The sequence below is a fragment of the Blennius ocellaris genome, assembly GCF_963422515.1.
Source record: "Blennius ocellaris genome assembly, chromosome: 2".
NCBI classification, from domain to species: domain Eukaryota; kingdom Metazoa; phylum Chordata; class Actinopteri; order Blenniiformes; family Blenniidae; genus Blennius; species Blennius ocellaris.
In genome coordinates this window covers 8,678,952-8,700,250 of record NC_137651.1, presented here as the reverse complement: position 1 = coordinate 8,700,250, position 21,299 = coordinate 8,678,952, and the positions used below count along the sequence as shown (strand labels likewise).

General features: G+C 39.4%; 1 protein-coding gene across 1 annotated transcript in view; it reads left to right on the top strand.

Moving 5' to 3' along the window:
- The first annotated feature begins 10,815 nt into the window (after positions 1 to 10,815).
- The window catches only part of elna (elastin a), a 48,484-nt gene continuing 38,000 nt past the window's right edge, over positions 10,816 to 21,299 (top strand). The window contains exons 1-3 of the mRNA XM_080505850.1: positions 10,816 to 11,101; positions 19,474 to 19,542; positions 20,203 to 20,250. Of these exons, the coding sequence (XP_080361976.1) occupies positions 11,026 to 11,101; positions 19,474 to 19,542; positions 20,203 to 20,250 (193 nt within the window). The 5' untranslated portion in view covers positions 10,816 to 11,025. The remainder of the gene's footprint in view (positions 11,102 to 19,473; positions 19,543 to 20,202; positions 20,251 to 21,299) is intronic.

Genomic DNA, 21,299 nt, shown 5'->3' with positions numbered 1-21,299 from the left:
GGACTCAAGACAGGAGCTCATTTTATTTGAAGACGAAAAAGCAAGAATCGAAAGATCCAAAAATCCCCGAGATCACAGAAACACATGCTGGGACGTTGGAACACAACCCGCGTAGAACACAGATGAATCAACGACAACACAGAGAGGACACCTAGTGTATGTCCCAGTCACTAGGTGAAGACAATCCCACACTCAGGCACAGGTGAAACACATCAGGGCAGGAAACAGCAATCAGACACAAAGTGGTGAAGTCAAAATAACACAAGAATATCAAAATAACACAAGAATCAAAAGGTCTACCAAGTCAAAAGGTGACATAAAAAGAACTTCAAATTAAAAGCAGCAACTTAACAGTACAAAACATTACACATTTTTATGCAAAGCATTGGAAAGTCTGTAAAAGTTCAGTTAAAGATTTGATTTTGTAACCTCCGCATTTATTACTAAACTGAGCTTTCAAAGCAAGAATTTAAAATCTATAGTAAATCTGATTATTACAAACAACTCACATACAGAGAAGATGCATTAAATTGTTTAAAGAGATCATAAGTACACTCAGGGTTCGAATTACAACGTGGCTTTCGGGGGAGCCCTATTTTCCGATCAGTCCTCTCAAGTTTGTAGAATAGGTATGCATGTTTTTAGAGCTCCCACTAAATTTTTCAAATGAGGCTTTCAGGGGAGCTCAGGTCCCTTTCAGGGGAGCCCAGCTCCCCTTAGCTCCCCCGTAATTCAAACTCTGAGTACACTGTCACAATATGTTGGGTTTGTCTCTGTCAAAAGCACCAAGAAATGGCCGTGTTGTATTTGGTGCTATATAGATAAAGTTGTTTTGAATCGAATTGCATAGCTGAAGAGCAGACGGCCAATAATGGCCTAACCCTGCCAATAATTAGAAACTTTCTTTGCTGAGCATGTGTCCACATACGACACGTTGACCCTCTCTTCTGAAATTTGAGAGGCTTTTTTGAAGCCACATTTTCTTTCAGTCTTCTTTGAAAGTCAGTTGAGGGACATATTCAGACCACAATGAACACAACGGTATTGTTACTGCTCATGGATGAGCACAACTGTGATCGAAAGGAGCTCATAAAGAAACAAGAAAGGAGACTGTGGAGAATAACATATGAGCCAAACACTGAATCATGAAAAAGTCAGAAGGAAGGCAAACTGACAAAATTTGTGTCAAAAATCAATCTAACATCTCATGATCCAAAGGCAATCTGTCTATGACCTGCTACAGGCTCTGGCACAAAGTTTCCACCTAATGACATTTGAGAGCAGGGTCATGATTTAGGGTCTGAATATTTTGAAGTGCGAAGTGGCACAAGCTGGAATCGTCACAAGATCGAAGCGGCACAGAAAACGATTGGCTTTTATTAAACACTGGAGTTTTTGGCTTTCTAGATCTCCTTTATATTACTGTACGCAAAGATAAAGCATCAGTATGCTTTTTTTTTTCTACTTATCTACATAGAATGAATATGTTTGACATTTGCAAACATGATGAACTCATTCTTCTTTCCATCATCAGTTCAACATGTGAAATCAGTTTAAAGTGTCTTATATATCATTAAGTATTTAATGTTGTTTGAGATAAAAAACAGTGATACCTCAAAAATGCCGAATTCGACAGAGTACGTAAACAAATTAGTTTAAATGAACTCCTTTACTTAAAGGTGAAGATACGGTTATCCCTATTTCATTATTCCCTATACCTTAAAAGGACAAAATAGTTTCCAAATACCATTTATCTGTTCTGTAACTTCTGTAATGCTATTTCAAGGTGGATGGCCAACTTCTACTGTGTTGATACTGGAATCTGTCTGGAATAATTCTGTGTGCTGTTATCGCTCATTAAGTGCCATTATCTTCTTTTCTGTCTCCATTCGATATGTCTTTTATAATTGACAATGATTTATTGCAAAGCATTGCAGTTCAGAACAACGTGCATTGTGAAGTCAGTTAAGAATGACCAAGTTTCTCCGGGAATAGGAAGCCAGTGCCCAAAATTTGATTTTGCTGTATTTTTTTTGGAGAGAATTATTAAATTAAATCACTTGTAGAACTATTATTAAGAACTGGTTCCCACTGAGAGTAAAGGATCACAATTTAGTTCTCTGCTGCTAAAAGCAAAGCTTATAGACAGAGCGAGAGATAACCACTGTCACCTCACGCTGCTCGGACCTTTTATTGGATGGAAATGTTTAGAAAGTCATATGCATAGAAGGCCAAATAGACAAAGATGTTTATGTCAGTATTTGTATTCGAACCAAGGACAGTTTGAGTTACGAGTAAATACCCTGGATGGATACTGGGAAATTCTTTTTTTTTTTTTTTCTGTTCAGTCTGATTTCTGCTTTATCTCCAAGTAGTGAGGCGTTGGCTGACACATTTTCCACAAGATGATCTTTTAAGCGCTCACACTGAAAGGGCTCTTGTTGGATTTCGGGTTTGAGACCTTTCTGTGTGACATTTTCCTTTTCTCTTAGTTCGTGCATGAGTTTTCTCCAAGTACTGTGGCTTCCTTCAACAATCTGAAGTCCTCTGGGTCAGTAAGTGCGTCTGTTGATCCTGTCACCGGTGTCTTGTTCACTGTGCTCATTCAGCTCATTGCCAGCCAGGATCAGTTTCAGCACCTGCAAACTTAACTTAATATGAATGTATTGACAAGCTTATTAGAGGTGCCTGCGATTAAGTTGGATTAAGCTGTCCACTTTTACCAGAAATGTTAGTTGGTTAAACCAATTTGTGTTTTATCTGCGTACAAGCCAGGGTAGCCTCCTGCTACCAGTCAGAGGTCCAGTCCAGTCTGACGGCTGTCCTCCTATTAGTGGCAGTGCTCCAGACGACACTTTAAAAACAAAGCCATCACGATTTCGAGCGACGTCCTTTTCATTAAACATTTAATGACTCCAGTGGAGCAAAGAACAACCACATTCAACTCAAGCATTTGTATTCTAACCTGCACTGAACAACAGCTGATGCTCGCTACCGAATAACCTTTATTCTGATAAAATAATCCAGCTCATCACAATAATGACTTTGGTGCATATTAGAACCATGATGCTTTTTTTCACTTGTTTATCTTTTGGTTGTAATTTCTATTGAATATTTTGGGTGTGAACACGGGGTTGAGTCATAAAGTTTTATGAGGTGATTCCCAGTTGATGAGCAGCAGCAGTGAAGTATAGCGTATAACAAATGGAAGAAGGGAAGAGAAACAACAATGGCGAAATCGTTGATGAACTATGAAGCCATTCATATTTAGTTTTGACATTATTCCAGTGATAAACAGCCTTAGCGTGCGCATCCTCTTGTATTGAACGCTGATTTATGGCTTATTGAAGAACGTGCATCCCAACCGACTTCTCACACTCCAATGGAAAACCAAAATATGCAACTTGAGATGGAACTCTTTGGTAGATAACTTTTGAAAGTTGAAAGTAAAATTTTCAGGATTTGATGGAAATTGTTGAGAGCCTGAATGAACCATACTGGTACAGTTGATGATAAGTTAAACACTACTGCAGTGTGAATAGGGCACAGTACTTCAACAGCACTTAAAATACAATCTAGTTATTGACATTTGTGGTTAAATGCTTCAAAGGACTTTAAATATACAAACTATTTTCAGGAACAATGATTGTGAATTGTATATGATTTTTTGTTTGTTGGTCTTAATCAAAATGTTTTTGTTGAAATCCGTTATCAGGGACACCTCTGGTATGGATTGATCAACCTGTCTTTGTTTTGTATTCTTTCTTCCCTCCTAGAAATAGAAACAGAGCAGCTCTTACATTCCTCTGTACCGAAGCCTGATCTTTTGAAATATCTTGGCACACAGTTTCCAGTTGTTTTTCTATCTGGTGTCCTGCACAAACCTGGTTGTTTCTCTACATGAGAATACATACAATTTTGTACATTTTCTAAACTGTTGTATCTCTGAGCACTGCACACAGTATCAGATCAATGGATAGAAAAACAGGGGAGAAACATGAAGATATGACCATTTAAACGCAAACAGATTTCTTTGAAAAGTTAGTGGAAGAGTCAGTAAATAAACTTTATAACTCTCTTTGGTTCTCCTGAAGTCTGTGACCTACTTTCACTTGGTGTGAGAACCTGCTGCCTTATCTGTGGATTGAGTGACTTTTTCAGGCTTTCCTCCAAGAATATTCATGAAAATCCACTTGATTCATGTTCACACACTAGAGTATAGTAGGTGGTACCTACTTATCTCATGTGAACTCCCTTCTCTTCACCGCAGTGCCGACCTCAACAGTTCCGTTATGGGGGACATAAGGAAATTATAACAATGTTCAGGAAGTGTGTTAGTGGGCCTGTCGGAAGTGAGTACCACTGCACTTAACTGAGCCCTGAGACGCGACGTCCAACCAACTGCAACTGCTTTTCACTCAGTTGCATTTTGTATGTAGCTTTGATCATTGGAAATAGGAAATTTTAACTTTGTTGTTGTTGGTGTTTCTATCGCTAACTTGTGAAAAGCTTGGAAAAGTTGGTGGCCTGCATGGGAATGAGGATCATTTCAGGCCCGCATAATTGGTTTTCCCATGTCTCAGCCTCAGCCATAACAACATGTCGTTAACAGGTCACTTAATGCTTGTGCTGTTCTGCCATGTCTCTCTCTGGACTGCGTCTGACATGATGAAAAGCCGTTTCATCAACTTTTTATACTGCCCATGAATTCTTCCGCCGGCAATCTCTCTCACTGTGAAGTGGCCCGTTGCCTGCTGCTGTTTCTTTTCTCTCTCTCTCTCTCTCTCTCTCTCTTTTTTTTTTGCCGCTCGGTCCCAAAGAAAGCCTGAGAAATTCTCTGATAAGGCAAAAATTAAACATTCTGGAGACATATGAGCATCACTTTTCACTGTGGCACTGCCAGCAGTGCCTGGTGCATTCACTCATTTTTAGGCCGGGAAAAAAAACAACTTTCTCAGAATAATCTTTGAATCAATATTTTCAGAAATTGAATCTGTTGCATTAAAGTCAATAGATGAGGTTCGTCCATCCATCTGGATGAAGGCATGGTTCTCCCTGCACAGTTCGCCAGGCCATTACAGGGCAAACACAGGCAGCCACAGATAGTGTTATGCACGTCTAGGACCGATTTAGAGCCACTTATCAACCTCAAAGGCATAATGTTACTGTGGGAGCAAACACACTTTCATTTTCATTTTTAATATGTAGGGTGAGGTTTTTTTCCACCATCATTAAAAAACAACAACATTTCTTTTAAATAATGTCATTGTGTTGTTGCCACTTGTTTGTTGCTACTTTGTTGCTTTTCAGATTGTCAGCCAATTGTTTTGGCCTCGACTTTCCCATTTCAAATTCAGAAATGAGCTTCCAAACTTTCAGAACCTTGTTACCTTGATACAGACTTGATCTGTAAATTGTAATCAACACTTTTCTGACACTGCTTTAGTCATGCTTCATGGGTGTTCTGATCTTTTTTGTTTCTTTATTTGTCTTGTATGTGCCCCTGGACAGCCAGTGATTATCACTCAAACAAATCTTTTATTTTATTTTACACTATGTGGACATTGTACACACTACCAGGACCATGTTGTGAATGTAAATCTTTGTGCAGAAACTGATACAGAATCGATAAATGAGGGCTCAAATGTTTTTCTCAAGGGCTTGAAAAGCTCTCTTAAAGTTGTTGTCTTCAGGATTTTGATGCCAAACATGAGTCACCCTTGCTTTCTAGTCTGGCCTCTACCAGAACTCCACAGTTTTCCCTTGGTGCCTGGGTTTGGATCTGATGCTTACTGGAATCTGCTTCATTTTCAGAGCAATGCTAGCTGCAGAGACGCAACATCTGGAGTGTGGTCTGCATGAGTGCATCACTGTTTGGAGGTCGGCCAGTCTACATGTGTGTTTTTCGGTGACACTACAGGCATCAGCAGGATGAAGTTTATATGGCACCAGGACTGTATTTATCTACCATTACTGATGCTTTTTGCTCTGTGGTGTCACACAACACAAAATGAAAAACAAAATTACAGCATGTTGGCCGAAATGAATTGTGATTTGATCAATGTGGATGACTTTGTTCTTTTTGCATGTAAACTGACCTCGAACCAATCTGCATAGTGTCAGCTGATTAACGCAGGTTTGTCATACCACAGGGCTCATGCTAGACCCACCAAACACAAGTGATCAGCTCATTTCTGTGCTTATTGCATGATGACGACGCCATGGCTGATCCACTGCAGCAGCGCAGAGCAACATGTAAGCACTTACTCCATGAACAATGGTTCATTGTACCAGTGGTAGCCCATGTGTGGACTGTTAAAGTACGATTTTCCTCATGCTAGAAAACCCCCAAACCTATCCACCTCAAAGCAACCTCATCTGTATCAGGATATTTCTTATTTGAACCATAGAGCATTGTATGCAGTCTGATCATTTCAGCGAGGATGCCATCAGTTAGGCTAACGTGTTCCTGTTGAGGGAACAGATGTTGGCGTCATTACATGTGACAAAAGACACACATGGTCATACTTACCGGTAAGAAAGAGACAGTATGTTTGTTAAAGCAATTCTTTGTCTGTGCAATTTACATGTGCGTGAATGAAATTGGACCATGGAAAGATGCTGAAAAGGGAAATCACCGTCGAGTGTTACCAATTCATTGTAATGTTTCACAGTTCCCCCCCTGATTTTTATGAGTTGAAAGGCTTTTTTTTCCTGTTTTTGTCTGCTTTCTAGTTTTTATGACCTGTCAGTGTTTAGTTAAAAGATTACTTCCCCACTTCTGCACATTAAGTAAACACTGAACAATAACAAGACACATAACAGTTCTTTCAGACTCAACGGTTCACTTCACAGAACACATCAGCATTTCATTTGAAGGCTGTATCTCCTGCTGTGTTTAATACTGAATCACATCCTGCTGCAGTACTCAGTTCCACCTGTAAAATGAATTTGGGGAGGATATTTTATCAGAACTGCCTAAACAACTGTGTTTACACACCACTGCAGCAGATTCAATGTGTTCCGTTATCTAAGACTAATCGTGAAGAAACGCTCGTCTGTTCTGGTGCCATGTTATTGTAGAGAGAAGAAAACAGGAAGAAACACTAAGCACTCTCTATAACATGAAGAATTTAAAGTGTCTAACTGAAACAGTAGCAAGCGGATATGCATTTGTGCACAGAAAGTGTAAACATGTTGAAATACTAATTAAATATCAGCAATATAGGGTTTGAGTGTATTAAGTAGACAAAACGTTGTCACTTCTACAACTTGGATCATTTAATCTTTTGTCAGAAGTGAGATATTCGTGCATGGAAAATGTGTGATAGGATCAGTTTGGTGTGTTCAGTTTGGTGAGCATCACCTTTTGAGTCGTGCTCAAATTTTTTCCACTCTTATAGTTTGTTTTCTATCAGCAGCTCAACACCCATTCAACAACATGTGACTTCAGAAAAGAGTGCGCCGGTAACAACGGCCTCATAAACAAAAAGGAAACGTTCATATGTTATAAAATCTCAGCCGTCTTATAAAATACAATGCGACGATGCTCAGAGTGCTCAGGCTGGTGCTAAGTTGGTTGCCAAGAAGGGTTAACTTGGTCATTTACTTTCAATCTGAGAAGTAATAAGCATGCGAAAGGATAAAGCTCCCACTGTCTCGGAATTTAATATACTGACTTACATTCTGAGTGAGTTGATATGGTTCATTTCTCTACCAAAGCCAAAAGTCCAAGCAAATTATAGTTTGAAACTTTGCCAGCAGGGCCTGCATCTGCAAAGCCTTTAAAGGAAGAGTCTTTTCTAATCCTTCCCCAGGAGAGTTTGTTCCCGTATGAAAATCTGAACATATTGGCATGTTGGGCAATGCAAAGTGACACAAAGAGGATCCAAGCTCCCACAGAGATTGGATCCATGAAACAGATCATCTTCTTGAGCTTAATGTTGCCTGGCTCCTCGTCAGTAGGTATGATCATACGGTGTCTTTGGACTGATGAAAGGAAACCTTGAATTTATTAGAGCCTGTCTACTATTTTCTCTCCACACATATCGACAAACCTGCTGAAATGATATGAACTGTCATGAAAAATAAAAAACATTTGTCTTAAATTTAAAGTAAATGTTCCATAAATGATCTCTCACTGCTTTGTTTTTGTTAAGAAAAACCCAACAACAACACAAAACTAGGTTGAAAGGAATGATTCATCACATTTTTCAAACATGACCCAAGTAACACAGTTCAACGGAAGACATGCAATGGTAGTGGCAATACAAAGCTCTCAATTATTTTGATGAATGATCAGTGATAGGTAATTAAATTTTCAACTGGACAAAGTGAAGAAACACACAGCTTGTCAAACTAGGAACCAACAGTTTAGAGTTTAATTAATATTGTTTTGTGTTGCGTGGCCTGTCCTGAGCCTTCACCCAAGTCTATGTTCAATCTCAGTGTTTCTGGCAAAAACACCCACTGCCTCAGCCCAAAGCAGGACTCCAGACATGAGCTAAAATAGACATTAAGTCTCACAAATAAGTTGAGAAAAACAGTCTCTTCATCCAGAATACACTTTAGATTCCCAAACATGCTAGTCAGCCGGGGGTTTGGAAAGCATCCCTCCATGTAAAGAGCAGCATTAGGTCAGTGCCCTCATCAGGTTTCGATTGTCATTAATGACCAGATGTAATCATAACACTTGAGACCAGTTCTAATGTTTTTGTGTTATTGCTTCCCATCAATGGTTTGGGACTTATTACAGATTTTGTGTGTGTCGGTTTCATGCATTGTGATTAATTCATTGAGGAAATGGACATTTCCATTCATCACAGAAATGAGTGTGCCACTATGTTTGGTAGAGGAGTATAGATTGCATTTTGCTGTGAATGACATGATCTGCGCTGTCAAAAGTTGTTTAGTCTCATTCAAACAATTCAGCAAACCTAAAAAAAACAAGGTGCTTCTGCCAAGGTAATAATCTCGTGTTGAATGCTGCACCGATTGCATGTGTTTACATGCTGCCGTGTGATGTATGTTAATGCATTTCTGCCATAACGTTGTCTGAGAAGGCCATGAGAACATAACCTAACGTAATGAGCAACAAAGTCAGGATTTTACATTATTATCCTATAGCCAAATCTCCACAACTTTTTTGTTTCCCAAAATGACTCACAGTTACATTGCCTTTTATTCACTTGATTTAGCTTTTATACTACCCCTGGGATATTTTTACACTTTAAAAAAAAATTATTTCCTTATGCCATAAAGATCCAACCATTAAAATGACTGATATGTAGAAACAATGGGGGAGAACAATGCCTGTATGCTGGACAAAAGAACTTTTAAGAGTGTTTTGACATTGAACATAAAAAGAAAATGAATGGCACAACAAAGGTTCGTTGCAGCACACACATGAGATTCTTTGGCACAAATGGAAATAATTTTTACTTGGCGGGAAATTCCAAACTTTTCCATTGCCGTATGACTACTTCATAAGTCAAATGAAAATATGCTTTGCATCCAGTCTGGGTGAATTCTAACAGCTGATATTGTTAGCATAGCTGACCCGACTTCAGTGAAGTCACCGTGAGGGAATATGAACAGTAATGGTGGACGTCACCGTGATGAAGGATGCTGTGTGTCTTGGAAAGCAGAAGCCATTAGCATGTGTTCAACAGCCCAATCTGTCAGGTTCGTGTCTGAGAGAGTAATGAGTTTGGCTGCAGCTCTTGCCAGTAAAAAGTACATTTTCTCAGCCTCTACTGCTTGAAATCCCAAATATGTGTCCCAAGGCAGAACAAAAAAAAGTATGGACAGTGACAGCCGTGTCAGCGGTGAGGTGCCTCTCAGGTGAGGGTCGGACACATTGGACCAAGATGAATCCATGCGCAGGTGTCTGGAGTGTTGCTGGTCAGTGTGAGAGCTCTGGTGCAAAACAGCCAATCAGCAAGGAATTGATTTGAACTGATTTATGAGATTTGATAAAGAAAGAGGAAAGTTCTGTCCGATCGCTGTATAAAGGACAAACGTCTTTTGGGGGATATTTTAGGATTTGTCTCGCTGTACTCTGCAGCTCCTGCTAAAAGCATGGAGGTAAGACCGATTGTGAAAATGTGGTTTGGAGACATTGTGTGTTGTGTGAAGGTGGGTCTTACAAGGCTTAACCCTCAACCCATAGCTCTGTCTTTTATTACATGACCTCCAATGCCAATTATCCAGATGAACAGGATGAACGATTGCACACACCATTGACCTGATGTTTCTTGGGCTTGTTGCTTGATGTCATCTCTGTGTGATGCAGACAGCTTTTCTCATTTCTTTACCAGAACCATGTGACTGCCCTCCTCACATGGATCGTCTTGCACAGTGCACTGCTCCCTCCAGCGCTGCTTTGCCTTGTTCTTGTACGTAGTTTGCGGACACACGCTTTTGATAGTTGCCGTGGTGTTGGTTTTTTTTTCCTCTTTGTCAAAATTTTCTGGATCACTCGCTGAAGGCTAGAACTTATGTTACTGCTGGTGTTGAAAAGCAATGACTTGAAAATGAGACACAAAGAGCAGGTAATTATCTGGGTATGTGATTTGCTCTTCCTCAGTCTCTTTCTTGCCTGTTCCAGATAAGTGTGCTCGGTATCCATGCAAATGCTTGGCAGACAGTTCAATCCCTTTTGGATGGGGTTTAGGAGGGGGGGTCTCTCTCTCTCTCTCGCTCTCTCTCTTGCTCTCTCTCTCTCTTTCTCTCTCTCTGAATGTGTGTGTCTCTTTCCCTCACTCTCTCTCTTTCCTCGCTGGCAGCAGTGACTGTACTGTTGGCAAGAGTGACCAGAATAAAAACAGCAACACCAGACATAGAGAAGGAAAAAAAGCAAAGTGATCCACTGAACCAGAGTCGTTGCCCTCTCTTAATTACATTGACTCCCATATCGTCCTCCTTTTTTTTTTTCACCACTCTTTGAGACTTTGGCTAGGGGTAATTAGATAGAAGAGAATAAAACCAGCTGATCGGTAGAGGGGTGGTGCATTTTGGAGCGAGATGGCTAACAGAAACATTCTGTTGCTCTTCTGTGGACTCTTCCTTTTAGCACTGATTCAGCCCTCTCTTCAAGGAGGTAAGTGTGTGCTGCAGATGAACTGAGCCACAATCTTTGCTGCAATTGCTTTTTGTCCCTCAAAAAAAAAAACAGCCAAAAAAACCCTTTGCATAGTAAATAAACAATATTTATCTGGTAACTATGTTGCAATATTTATATATGTTGTAGTTTTAGTTAATGCTACTTTTGGCAAATTTGCAATTGCAACTGTTTATGCTTTTCTCCTTGGTTTCACTTTGTATTAAAAAGGACTTTTTTTGTGCAATTTTATACAATCTCTAAAAAGTTTTAGTTCATCACACCACTTTGCATCATATGTTCATACTGTCATTCAAATAATACATGCCTATTCAAACAGTGATTGATGTGTCTACTAATTGTATAAATCTTTATATCTCTGACCCAGGAGTGTACAATGTTTGAAGTTTGACAGTTTGAGAAAAACCCATGTCCTTATAATGTTGCCTGCAATGTGAGCAATTTAAATTTGCGTGACAAAAAACGTATTTGCCATGCATCTGCATCTTAAATGCATTTCATTCATTGAAAGCAGCTTCTATTTGCTCATATATGCACACAAATATTTTCACGGCAGTGGATCCTTTCTGGAAAACTGTCAGCAGGAGAATATTCCAGCTGGTCCTACTTTCTTCACAGAAAAAACTAAAACAAAACATAGTTTATTTCATCCCTGATGAACTTCTGGGTGGACAGACCCTGAAAGCCTTGTGCAGACTGCAGGAACATGTTCCGGCAGCTTGAAGCTGCACCATATCTGCTCCAGACAGAGGGAGAAAGGTTGAGAAAATGCCTTTCCTCCTACCATCACTCAGCGAGTGAGTTTACTTCTTCTCCTCAGTCTGCGTTGCTTTGATTGGTTCGCGGTGTCTGTGTCTTGGCTGAGGTTCTCTCGAGTCATTCAGCACCCAACTGTAAAACATGTTTTGCATATGGAGCTTGGTATTCTCCATTTCGCCAGTTATTTATTTGCCTAAAAGTCACTCTTGTTTATGTTTCTCATCTTCCAGTTTACAAGTTTTTCGCCCTGCTTCAATTCTGGATCATTGATGATAACGATGACACCTGGCTTTGCCAGGTCATCGATACTGTGATTTAAAATCCTTTTCTCTTCCCCGTATCAAAGCACATCTGCCATTTAACCTCTGTGCCAACTTAAATTCAACTGAGATTGTGAGACGCTTTGAGGCAAAATATATAGTAGCAAAAGGAGCCAAGACATATCAGCCTTGGCTTCGTACTACAACTTTGATCTCAAGTGATAACTCTGATATCGTACACTGTATATTTGGGGAGTTCAAACACGTTTTATGTGTCTTTATGCAACAAACCTGAGACAAACCACGTGGACATGGTTCGAGTAACATAAACCTTATTAGGATGCATTTGCCCCTTATGCTGAAGAATTTTTACCCCTTGAGTTATGATGGCGTTGTGCAGCTGTCTGCATACTTTTTTGTCAACAAATGCATTTGAGTAACGGTTACAAATGAAACACCTGGAAAGGAGTTTGTTAATACTCCCACTGTCAGGCTACTCTGTAACCATGTGGAGGATTTATGGTATATCTGTTGTCTCCCATGCATGCTGATGGATGCAGACTTGCTTTTACAGTCTACAAACGAACCTGTATGCTCAATAGAGTTGCCTGTTTTCATTCAAATTCATTTTCTGCGGCCACAATTTCTGCTCAGTGGCATTTACATTTTGTTTATAATTGAGATCCAAGGTCACAGCTTTATACCTTTATGGAGTATCAGGAGATATGTAGACACAGTTAATGGTGCCCTTCCACCAATGACGAATTGGACTCAGATCTCATTTGTTCTTTCTCCAAAGCATTAGGGAGGCTGCGTGATGTTTTCTTTAGTGATACAAGAAGCCAGTTGCTTCATTTGGCAATGGCTGGAGGAATTTAAACCATTAATCAATGACACCTCACTTTTGGCTCAGTTCAGTGAAATCAGTGCAGATTAGACAGCATGCATTGATCAACACTACTCGTGAATTTCAGCAATGCTCTGGTGTTGATGTTAGAATTTCCTTGAGAATCCAAACAAGTGGTGCTTCTCTCTTTAGTGGTAGCATGTGCTGTTAGCGGCTCATTGGCTCAATCCCCTCTTTTGGAAAGGTTGTATGCCAACTGCAGTATACTGGATTAATATGACATATAGAAATCGCAGCCGTAAAAAAAAAATATATATATATATATATTTTAAACTTTTAGAAGTACTGTCTGAATAAGATGCAGATGTCCCTTTGGGTGTAATTTTCTTCAGCTTGCTCGAGATCTACAAAAGTATTTTAATGTGTTGATTTTCAGCAGTGAGATGTAATTTGCGCTGAAGTGACTTCATTTCGTTCAATTTGAGTCAGAGCACCAGCTTAAACAAGGGTTGTTACTGTTAAAGAAAAAAAAGACAGTTATCCTTGTATCTTACAAATCTTGTGGAAGTGTTTGAGAAAATTAGACTTGTTTTCAGCTTTTTTATAATTCCACATGAAAGCATTTTCTATTGAAGGGAAATCAGTCTTTGCGAGCTCTTTGGCAGGTTACAAACAAATTTTACTGTAATAACTGTTTAAGCTGTTGTCAAAATCATAGCAGAGATGTGATGAATAATTGTTTCAACACTCACACTTCTTTTATCTCTTGCATAACACATACATTCTTTTTAGCAACCTCATACCTTTGAAAACGTGATTTTAGCAATCCAATTCTCTATTTGCATGGATTTGCAATCCATAACCATATGTGGCCTTGCGTCCTGTCACAAGTGAAAAGCAATTACATATCAAATAAATTCAAATAGTTGTGTCCTGATATTTCTACAGATGTAAGTTATGTTTGTTTTTTGTTTTTCATTTCAGTAACTATTTTCAAAAATTCTTTTTCAAATCAGACTCATGAAGTGAGGTTACTATGGAAAAATGGAACTGCCACTGCAAGGAAATGTATTTCTGAGCTGTTTCTCATTATTACAAGAATGTTTTTTTCTCGTAATAATGAGGCAGTGCTTTGTAGGATATTTATTCCTGCTGATCTGACATACCACAATGAAAAAGGGAAGCGCAAATGCAATCAGTCCCTCTGCTTTACCGTCAGGGTAATTTCTGAGTACTTTCCATTTATGAGTAAAGGTAATATCATACCGTCACTGTTGTTTTTATTGTGCCCTGCTTGCATAAACACAAGCAAAATCATATTCACTCCGTTAAAAATGTATTACAAATGACCTTAAAATGGACTTTTCTGGAGTCAGTGCCTCACCTCATCACTGGTTTTTTAACACCGCGGGGAACAAATACTAGCATATAAGTCTTGGTCTTCCAATGTCAGACCTAGCATCTCCCAGTCAGATGTTTGGTCTGCAGGTAACCAGTGCCAAGCGTTCAACAAAGAAGCACATTAAGTCAGATGATTCATTCCAGCCACTCTGTAAGAAACCCTCACCAGGCTGTGAGCTGCTGGGAGCAGGGTCGCCCGGCCAGAAATCTGAAATGACTCCTGTCAGGAATTCTTCCTCTTCTCCCACGGCAGTTTATAAACATTACAGTGTAAGCATTAAATCAAAATACTTAAAAAAAAAAAAATGTAAGTCTCAAAGTGATAATCGAGCGGTTTAATCATAGTCATCTTAAAAACACCACCAGCACAAGTGTTCAAGTCCATTTTAACACTGTCTGCGTAGGGGATTGACTCTGAAGATTTTGTTCTCTTGCACATAAATCACAGATTTTCCACTTGTCAGATAAAACCAACATGAAAATCTGTTCATAAATCTGATTTAAGATTCTCACTCTGTTGTGTCTGTTCTCTCAGTGCAGATAATATATCGCAATATATAATGGCGTTTACCATATAACACAAACCTTCTTCAAATTGGTCCACTAACATTACTTGTGTTTTCAGGTGTCACAAAATTTTATTAAAGTTTTTATTTAATTTAAGTTTGGAAACTTTTCTTTGCATTAGCATTAGTGTTAGCATTGCTCCATACATATTATTAGTCTATAGTAACTAGAATGAATAATAACATTATTTTAAATGAGTAAACACAGTGTACAAATGTTCTAAGTGACAAGCAGTGAATGTTCTGGTGCTTTTACGTCCACTGCATGTATGATCACATGAATCAGTTTCTGGACAGTCGTGTTCGCTCATAGTGAGTTCACATGATTGATGGTAATCTTCAACCACAGTTATGTTCAACTCTCATATAGGAGAGCCCACAGCTGTTTCAAGACATTTTTTCATTTATTTATTTTTTATTTCAAAGGTCTCATATTTCCTAATCTCATAATGATCCCCTGTCAGCTTCCAGTGGAAGAGCTTCACACAAGATGCCGAAAAGTGAACCATGACAGGATTTTAATGTACTTTGATGACTTTACAAAAACTCTCCTGATGATTTGTTTCTTGGAAGTGACGCTGACATCAGGTTGGGCAAGTGTAGAAGGGTAAAAAAAAAATAAAAAATCATCCGGTGTGAGGATAAGATGGATTCTTTCCGTTTATATGGATGTTTTTGACATTTCGCTCCACCTCCCTCCAGCAGACTGTGGAAAAAAAGACAATGCAAGACGTGACTGATGATAGGCCAGCTGTCACATGTCTGATAACGGGAGACGTCAGGGTGCCAGGAACCGCAGTGTTTGCTTTACTGCCCTGTGTCTCTGGCTGCAGCATAAGAGCTTTCCATAAAGAACGAACCAAACCTTCCCTTCTGGGATGGCGGTTTTGGATGCACATGAACCCCATTGTTAGCTCTCCAAACAATTTTCTTTTTTTTTTTTCTTTATAACTTCATCGAAAGTGATGGAAAAAGTGGTGCAGAGTTGTGTAAATACGAGGTTGATAAAGTCCTGTAAAAACATTACAGAGTAGTTTTTCCTCTGGACTTGAGTACTTACCTAACAGTGTCCTGTAGTCATGAATCATCCTTGTGTAGGAAATACCATCACCGTTTTGTGAGCTTCCATGTGTGAGTGTTGTGTACGTACTCACCCGAGTTTGTTTTGCATGCCTGAGCATTAGACAAATTGTAAAGTCAAGTCCAAAGCTCAATTTATTAAACAACCACAGCGACGGGTCAAAGAAATGTCGCATTACTCAACATCTTGTTGCAAGTGGAGTAAATCGAAGCACTTTCTAATCACTCAGAGAAATGATAGGAACTGCCATTACTTATGGGAGGTACTACGGAAACCCCCCATCATTGGCTTTCACTTAATTTAATAAAAAAACAACATCTGATGCACAGTTTCCTCATCAATAAATTATTCGGGCATGATTTTGGAGTGGAAACCAAAGTCTAAACCAGCACAAAATATCCCTTTTTACTATAAATTTGCAGGCTTTATTGTCAGTGTGATGCTTATACATGAAATCAAATAAATGGCCTCACCAGCTTAACAGTTAATAAAAATGTCAGTTTTTACTTTCAGGCAAGCCCAACATTATTTAAAACTGAACATATGAGGAGGTGGATTGGTGCAGTCATTCCCACCTGTTTGCTTGTGTCTATTGAACGACGTCATTTGATAAAAATTCAAAACAAAGGAATTGAAGGAACCAAAACACATGTGTTTTATATGAACATGATTTTTTTTTGGTCTTAAACTCAGTTCTTTTCACACATTGTTCTTTTTTGTTGTCTAAATACCAGTTTAAGTCCTTTGGATATTTAATTTCGGAAATTTGTTCACACCTTCGTTGCTTTGACAGATGTTAACTCAGACTTTTTTGAAAGTGCAAATTGGTTACCAGATTTTCATCCTGTGTCTGTAGTCCTCTGATCAATCCATTTTATATACTGCTTTATCCAACTTGGGTGTTATCAGGTGCTGGAGCCGATCACAGTCCATCACAGGACAAATACAGGCAATCACACGCACTCAGACCAGGGGCAAACTAGAATCACCAATTACCGTCAAAGTATTTGGACACAAAAAGAAAAGACTTGTCCTCTACAGCACTCCTGACTAACTGAATCATTATTGACTGTTGAGATATCCACAGCTGCACTCACTGGCACTACAATATTACAATTTAAAGGTTTTTCCTTCTTGAAGGCTACACTGGCATTTTCCTAAAGATTAATATACAAAACACGGCAGGAAATGTCAGAACTCCGCTCCGAGACCACGACACTTACACATAGACTCATGACTTATTTTCCTCGAGCTCCTGCTTTACTGACAACCCATCCATCTGCAGTCTAACAGCCGGCTCGCATTTTAGTCCATAATGGAAAAATAATGAAAGAAATCTATTGATAGGATTCCTGCAAGTATACATATAGACCATTTTCATGCAATTCACAGTAGCTGGAAAGGTAAAACATAGACTCAGTTTAGGCTGTTTGGTTGCAATGATAATCACAAATCACTCTGGACAAACTCCGACTTGAGTCAACAGTGAAATAAATCCTGCCCCACATGTCACTCTCATCCTGCACTCACATCCAAGCATCGTCCTATGAACCAGCTGCGTTTACCAGGAATACTGATTCTGGGTGACAATGATTAAATCAATCTCGATGAAGTCTTGAAATGTATTGCGGTAGGTGGGGTCACATGGTAGGGGGGGAGTGTGGACCTTATTTGGATTAATTTTCCAAGTGAACCTGATGCACTTGGAATGAATGTGGTCCAGTGGCATGATGGGACTCTCAGCGAAAGGAAAAGTGGAGCAGCCACAACCTCCCTCTTTGCTTCACTTGCAATGCGGAGACAGGAAATCCTCCTTTTGATTTTAAAGTCTACGAGTAGATTTGAGAACAATCAGTCAGCCGTCATGCGGTTCATGCACCTGAGATCTATGCCAATAGGCAAACCAATAGAGTCTGATGAAAACACACATTTCTAAATAACTATGCAGTTTTGCCGTTGTGCAGCTTGCTTTTGTTCCGGTTGAGTTTCGACACATTCAACACCTGTCTATGGAGGTATGTTTTATCCAATTTACATTGCAGTTGAAAACAGGTAATTTATTCAATATTAGAAGATTAGAGTTAGAACTTTTTTCCACAGTATGCTTTAAAAAAAAATGTCTTTGTAATCCATTTTCTACGGTACCAGTGTGCCTCTTCGATAGGCTTCCCTTCAAAAAGAGACTTTGTGGTAAAATAAAGATTCAATATTGAAATTATTATTCTTTTTTAATGTGCAGTTTTCGATGATCTAAGCTGTTTTCACGAGCTTGATATAAAGACAGTGACATTTCAGCAGATTAAAAACCTTTCAGACAGTTGTATCAATAGTTTTTAATCTCAAATAGTCAAAGTATTGCATGCATGTTATAATATCTTCAGTCAATACACAATTGTTCTTCTTATACTTCTTGATTCTTTTTAGAAAATATTTCCCCTTAAATCCATTCAATCAGTCACAGTTTTGATCAATAAACGCTCAAAACATACATTTCGGTGTCACAGCATGTCGACATACTGGATCAACTTGATCTTTGCTTTTTGGTATTTTCCGTGTGTTTGTGTGTGCTCTGATTTTTTAGTTTGCTATTTTTGTACAGTAATAATGATCATTTAATGGACAGAACTGAGACTTAATATTTCTTTAATAAACACATGAATGGGTTTGACATGTGGTTTACATTAATTGTACTCCCAACGCATGTAAGAGCTATTATATATAAAATTGCTCATATTCTCTTTTGTATTGTATTTTTGAGACAAATGTCAGGTTTCTCTCTCAAAAATCAAATTTCTTTAGCCTTAGCTCAGTGGTCTTGTTAGATTGAGCCATCAGTTATCCCAGAACAACAGCAGTATTTTTTTTAAACTTCCTTTCTTTTCGTCGTGTTGTTGTTTCTGGGCTCTCATGAGGCCACCGTGTCTGAGATCCAGAACGATCATCTCAGGACTTAGTCTGGGTCGCAGCCAGAGATCTGGCGGGAAATAAAGCTAGGGGGATGCGAGTGGAGGTTAGGGGTGTCTGCAGTGTTACAAGAGGGAGGCCTCCAAATGCAGTACCTCATCAGTGCGAAAACAATTCAGATTTGGTCCTCATCAAACTTGTAAAACGTTCTCCTTTTTTTTTCACTCTGGCCGGGGCTGTTTCATTGTACGCCCTATCACTTCTGTGAGCTGGGGCAGATGTGTATACGAAGGACAGACGTCAGTCCTGCCGTCTGGGTCGCCGATGATGAACGTGTTTGGGAATGTTTGCCTAGTAAATGGGGTCATTGTTTAGCAATGCTGTTACAAGCCTTGCAATCAAAAATTAAAAATAAAACAAAACAAAACATTGATGCTTATGAATTACCGGTAGTTGAATGTAGTTCCAGTGCATGTCACATGTGTTGCTGATGGAGGTCGTCACCTTTTCACTTCTTCTGATGTGTGTTCCAGGTGTGTACGTACCGCCTGGTGCTGGGGTTGGACCAGGAGGGACCGGACCAGGGACTGGATTTTTTCCTGGTGAGAAAGCGTCTGCCTGGACAGTTGATCAAAAGTGATTCGACACAATTACACGTAACAAAGTCTGTTTACATTTACCTGCATTATGCTCGGTAAATGAAACTACCGTACAGCAAACGCTATCAAACAACACGCGACGTCCTGCATGAGAGCTCTCAAACATAACAGAATACTAAATCTCTCGTAAGCGATTTCAATTCAGGTTTGTGAATGTTCCGCACATGTCGCAAAAGTCAACTTGAACGGAGACCAGCATAACACAGCTGAATGTTGTAAAGACGCTTGATTAGCAAACAAACAATGAATTCAAGAAGATTAAAACGTTTTGCAGCTTTGTGTGGCTCGGTTTGTGTTGACCTCAGTGGCATAATCCAACTTCTCTCCGACTCCCAAACGCTGCATTTGTTACAGGGTTTGGGAGTCGTTTGGGTGGGCGAGCCAGGATCCTGTCAAATTGAAAGCGTATGCGCAAAACCATATGTATGTGCTAATATTGTGTAAAGGACACATTTTGTTAACAGCTCATGTGTGCTGCACAACACTCTCCTCGAGTCTGATTTTCAGATGGTGTGGTGAATTACGGAGCCAGAAACTGTCTATCATCTTACTACATGTATTCGCACCATAAATCAATAGTCTGCCTGCCTGTTGTTTTACTAGGATCTGCTGGAGGAGTCCCTGCGGGGTATAAACCAGCTAAAGCTGCAGGTGAGTTGAAGAAACTTCAGATTTATGATTTTTTTTCTCAATAAATGTAAATATATTTGGTGTGAAACTTGCATCTGGGTTATGGCGAATTGATGCCTGTACAGTTATATCAGAGAGATGCACGTTTGAAATTAGATAAGTTGTCACTGCGTAGTTTTATGTATTAATACTTCATTGACGACAGGGATTTTGCCATCAAAGTAGTGTTAGTTTCTCAGATTTCAACTGGTTCACATGGATGTTGCCACAATTGGCCCTGATGCTTCGCCACAGATATTCTGTCTGCTGTTTGTCATTTCACACATGGGCAGCAGATACTCTCATCTCTCTCTAGCTCGCGCACATACACGCACGCACGCACACATACACATACACACACACACACACACACACACACACACACACACACACACACACACACACACACACATACACACACACACACACACACACACACACACACAAACACACTCAGGACTTTAGCAGCAGGTCACCAGCCACAAACACAGTCCTGGCATCGCTTCATCCCCCATTTGCTGAACAAGCTTGGCTCTTTGAAGTATTTTTAGCCAAATGTACTGAGCTCTATCCTGTTTAGGTAACCTTGCTGACCTTAATATTCGTTATTTGTCTGTCGTCTCTTCATCCATCTTTTAACCCACTGGACATGAGACGAAGGTTGAGCCACATCTTTGAGAAGTGTTATAATTGTCCTCGCCTGTTAAAATAAACTGTTAGTAAACACATGAAGTATTGATTTCTAATGTTTATCACTCATGTGTAGGTGAAACCATGATCCTGCACACTGACAGGATAGAAAACTTCATTGGTTTCTTAATAAATAGTGAAGAAAACATCCAAGAGGTCACAGTGAGCAACATTTCGCTGTAATTGTCATTCAGAAAAAAATAAGGTAATTAAATCTTCTCAGAATTGTCTAGAACTCACAAGCAAATGATGTTACTATAATCATTGAGCCTGTCTCATGCACATTTGAATAATTATGGACCTGAAAGTTTAGCTATCGTATATAAAGTAGGTAGGGTGTA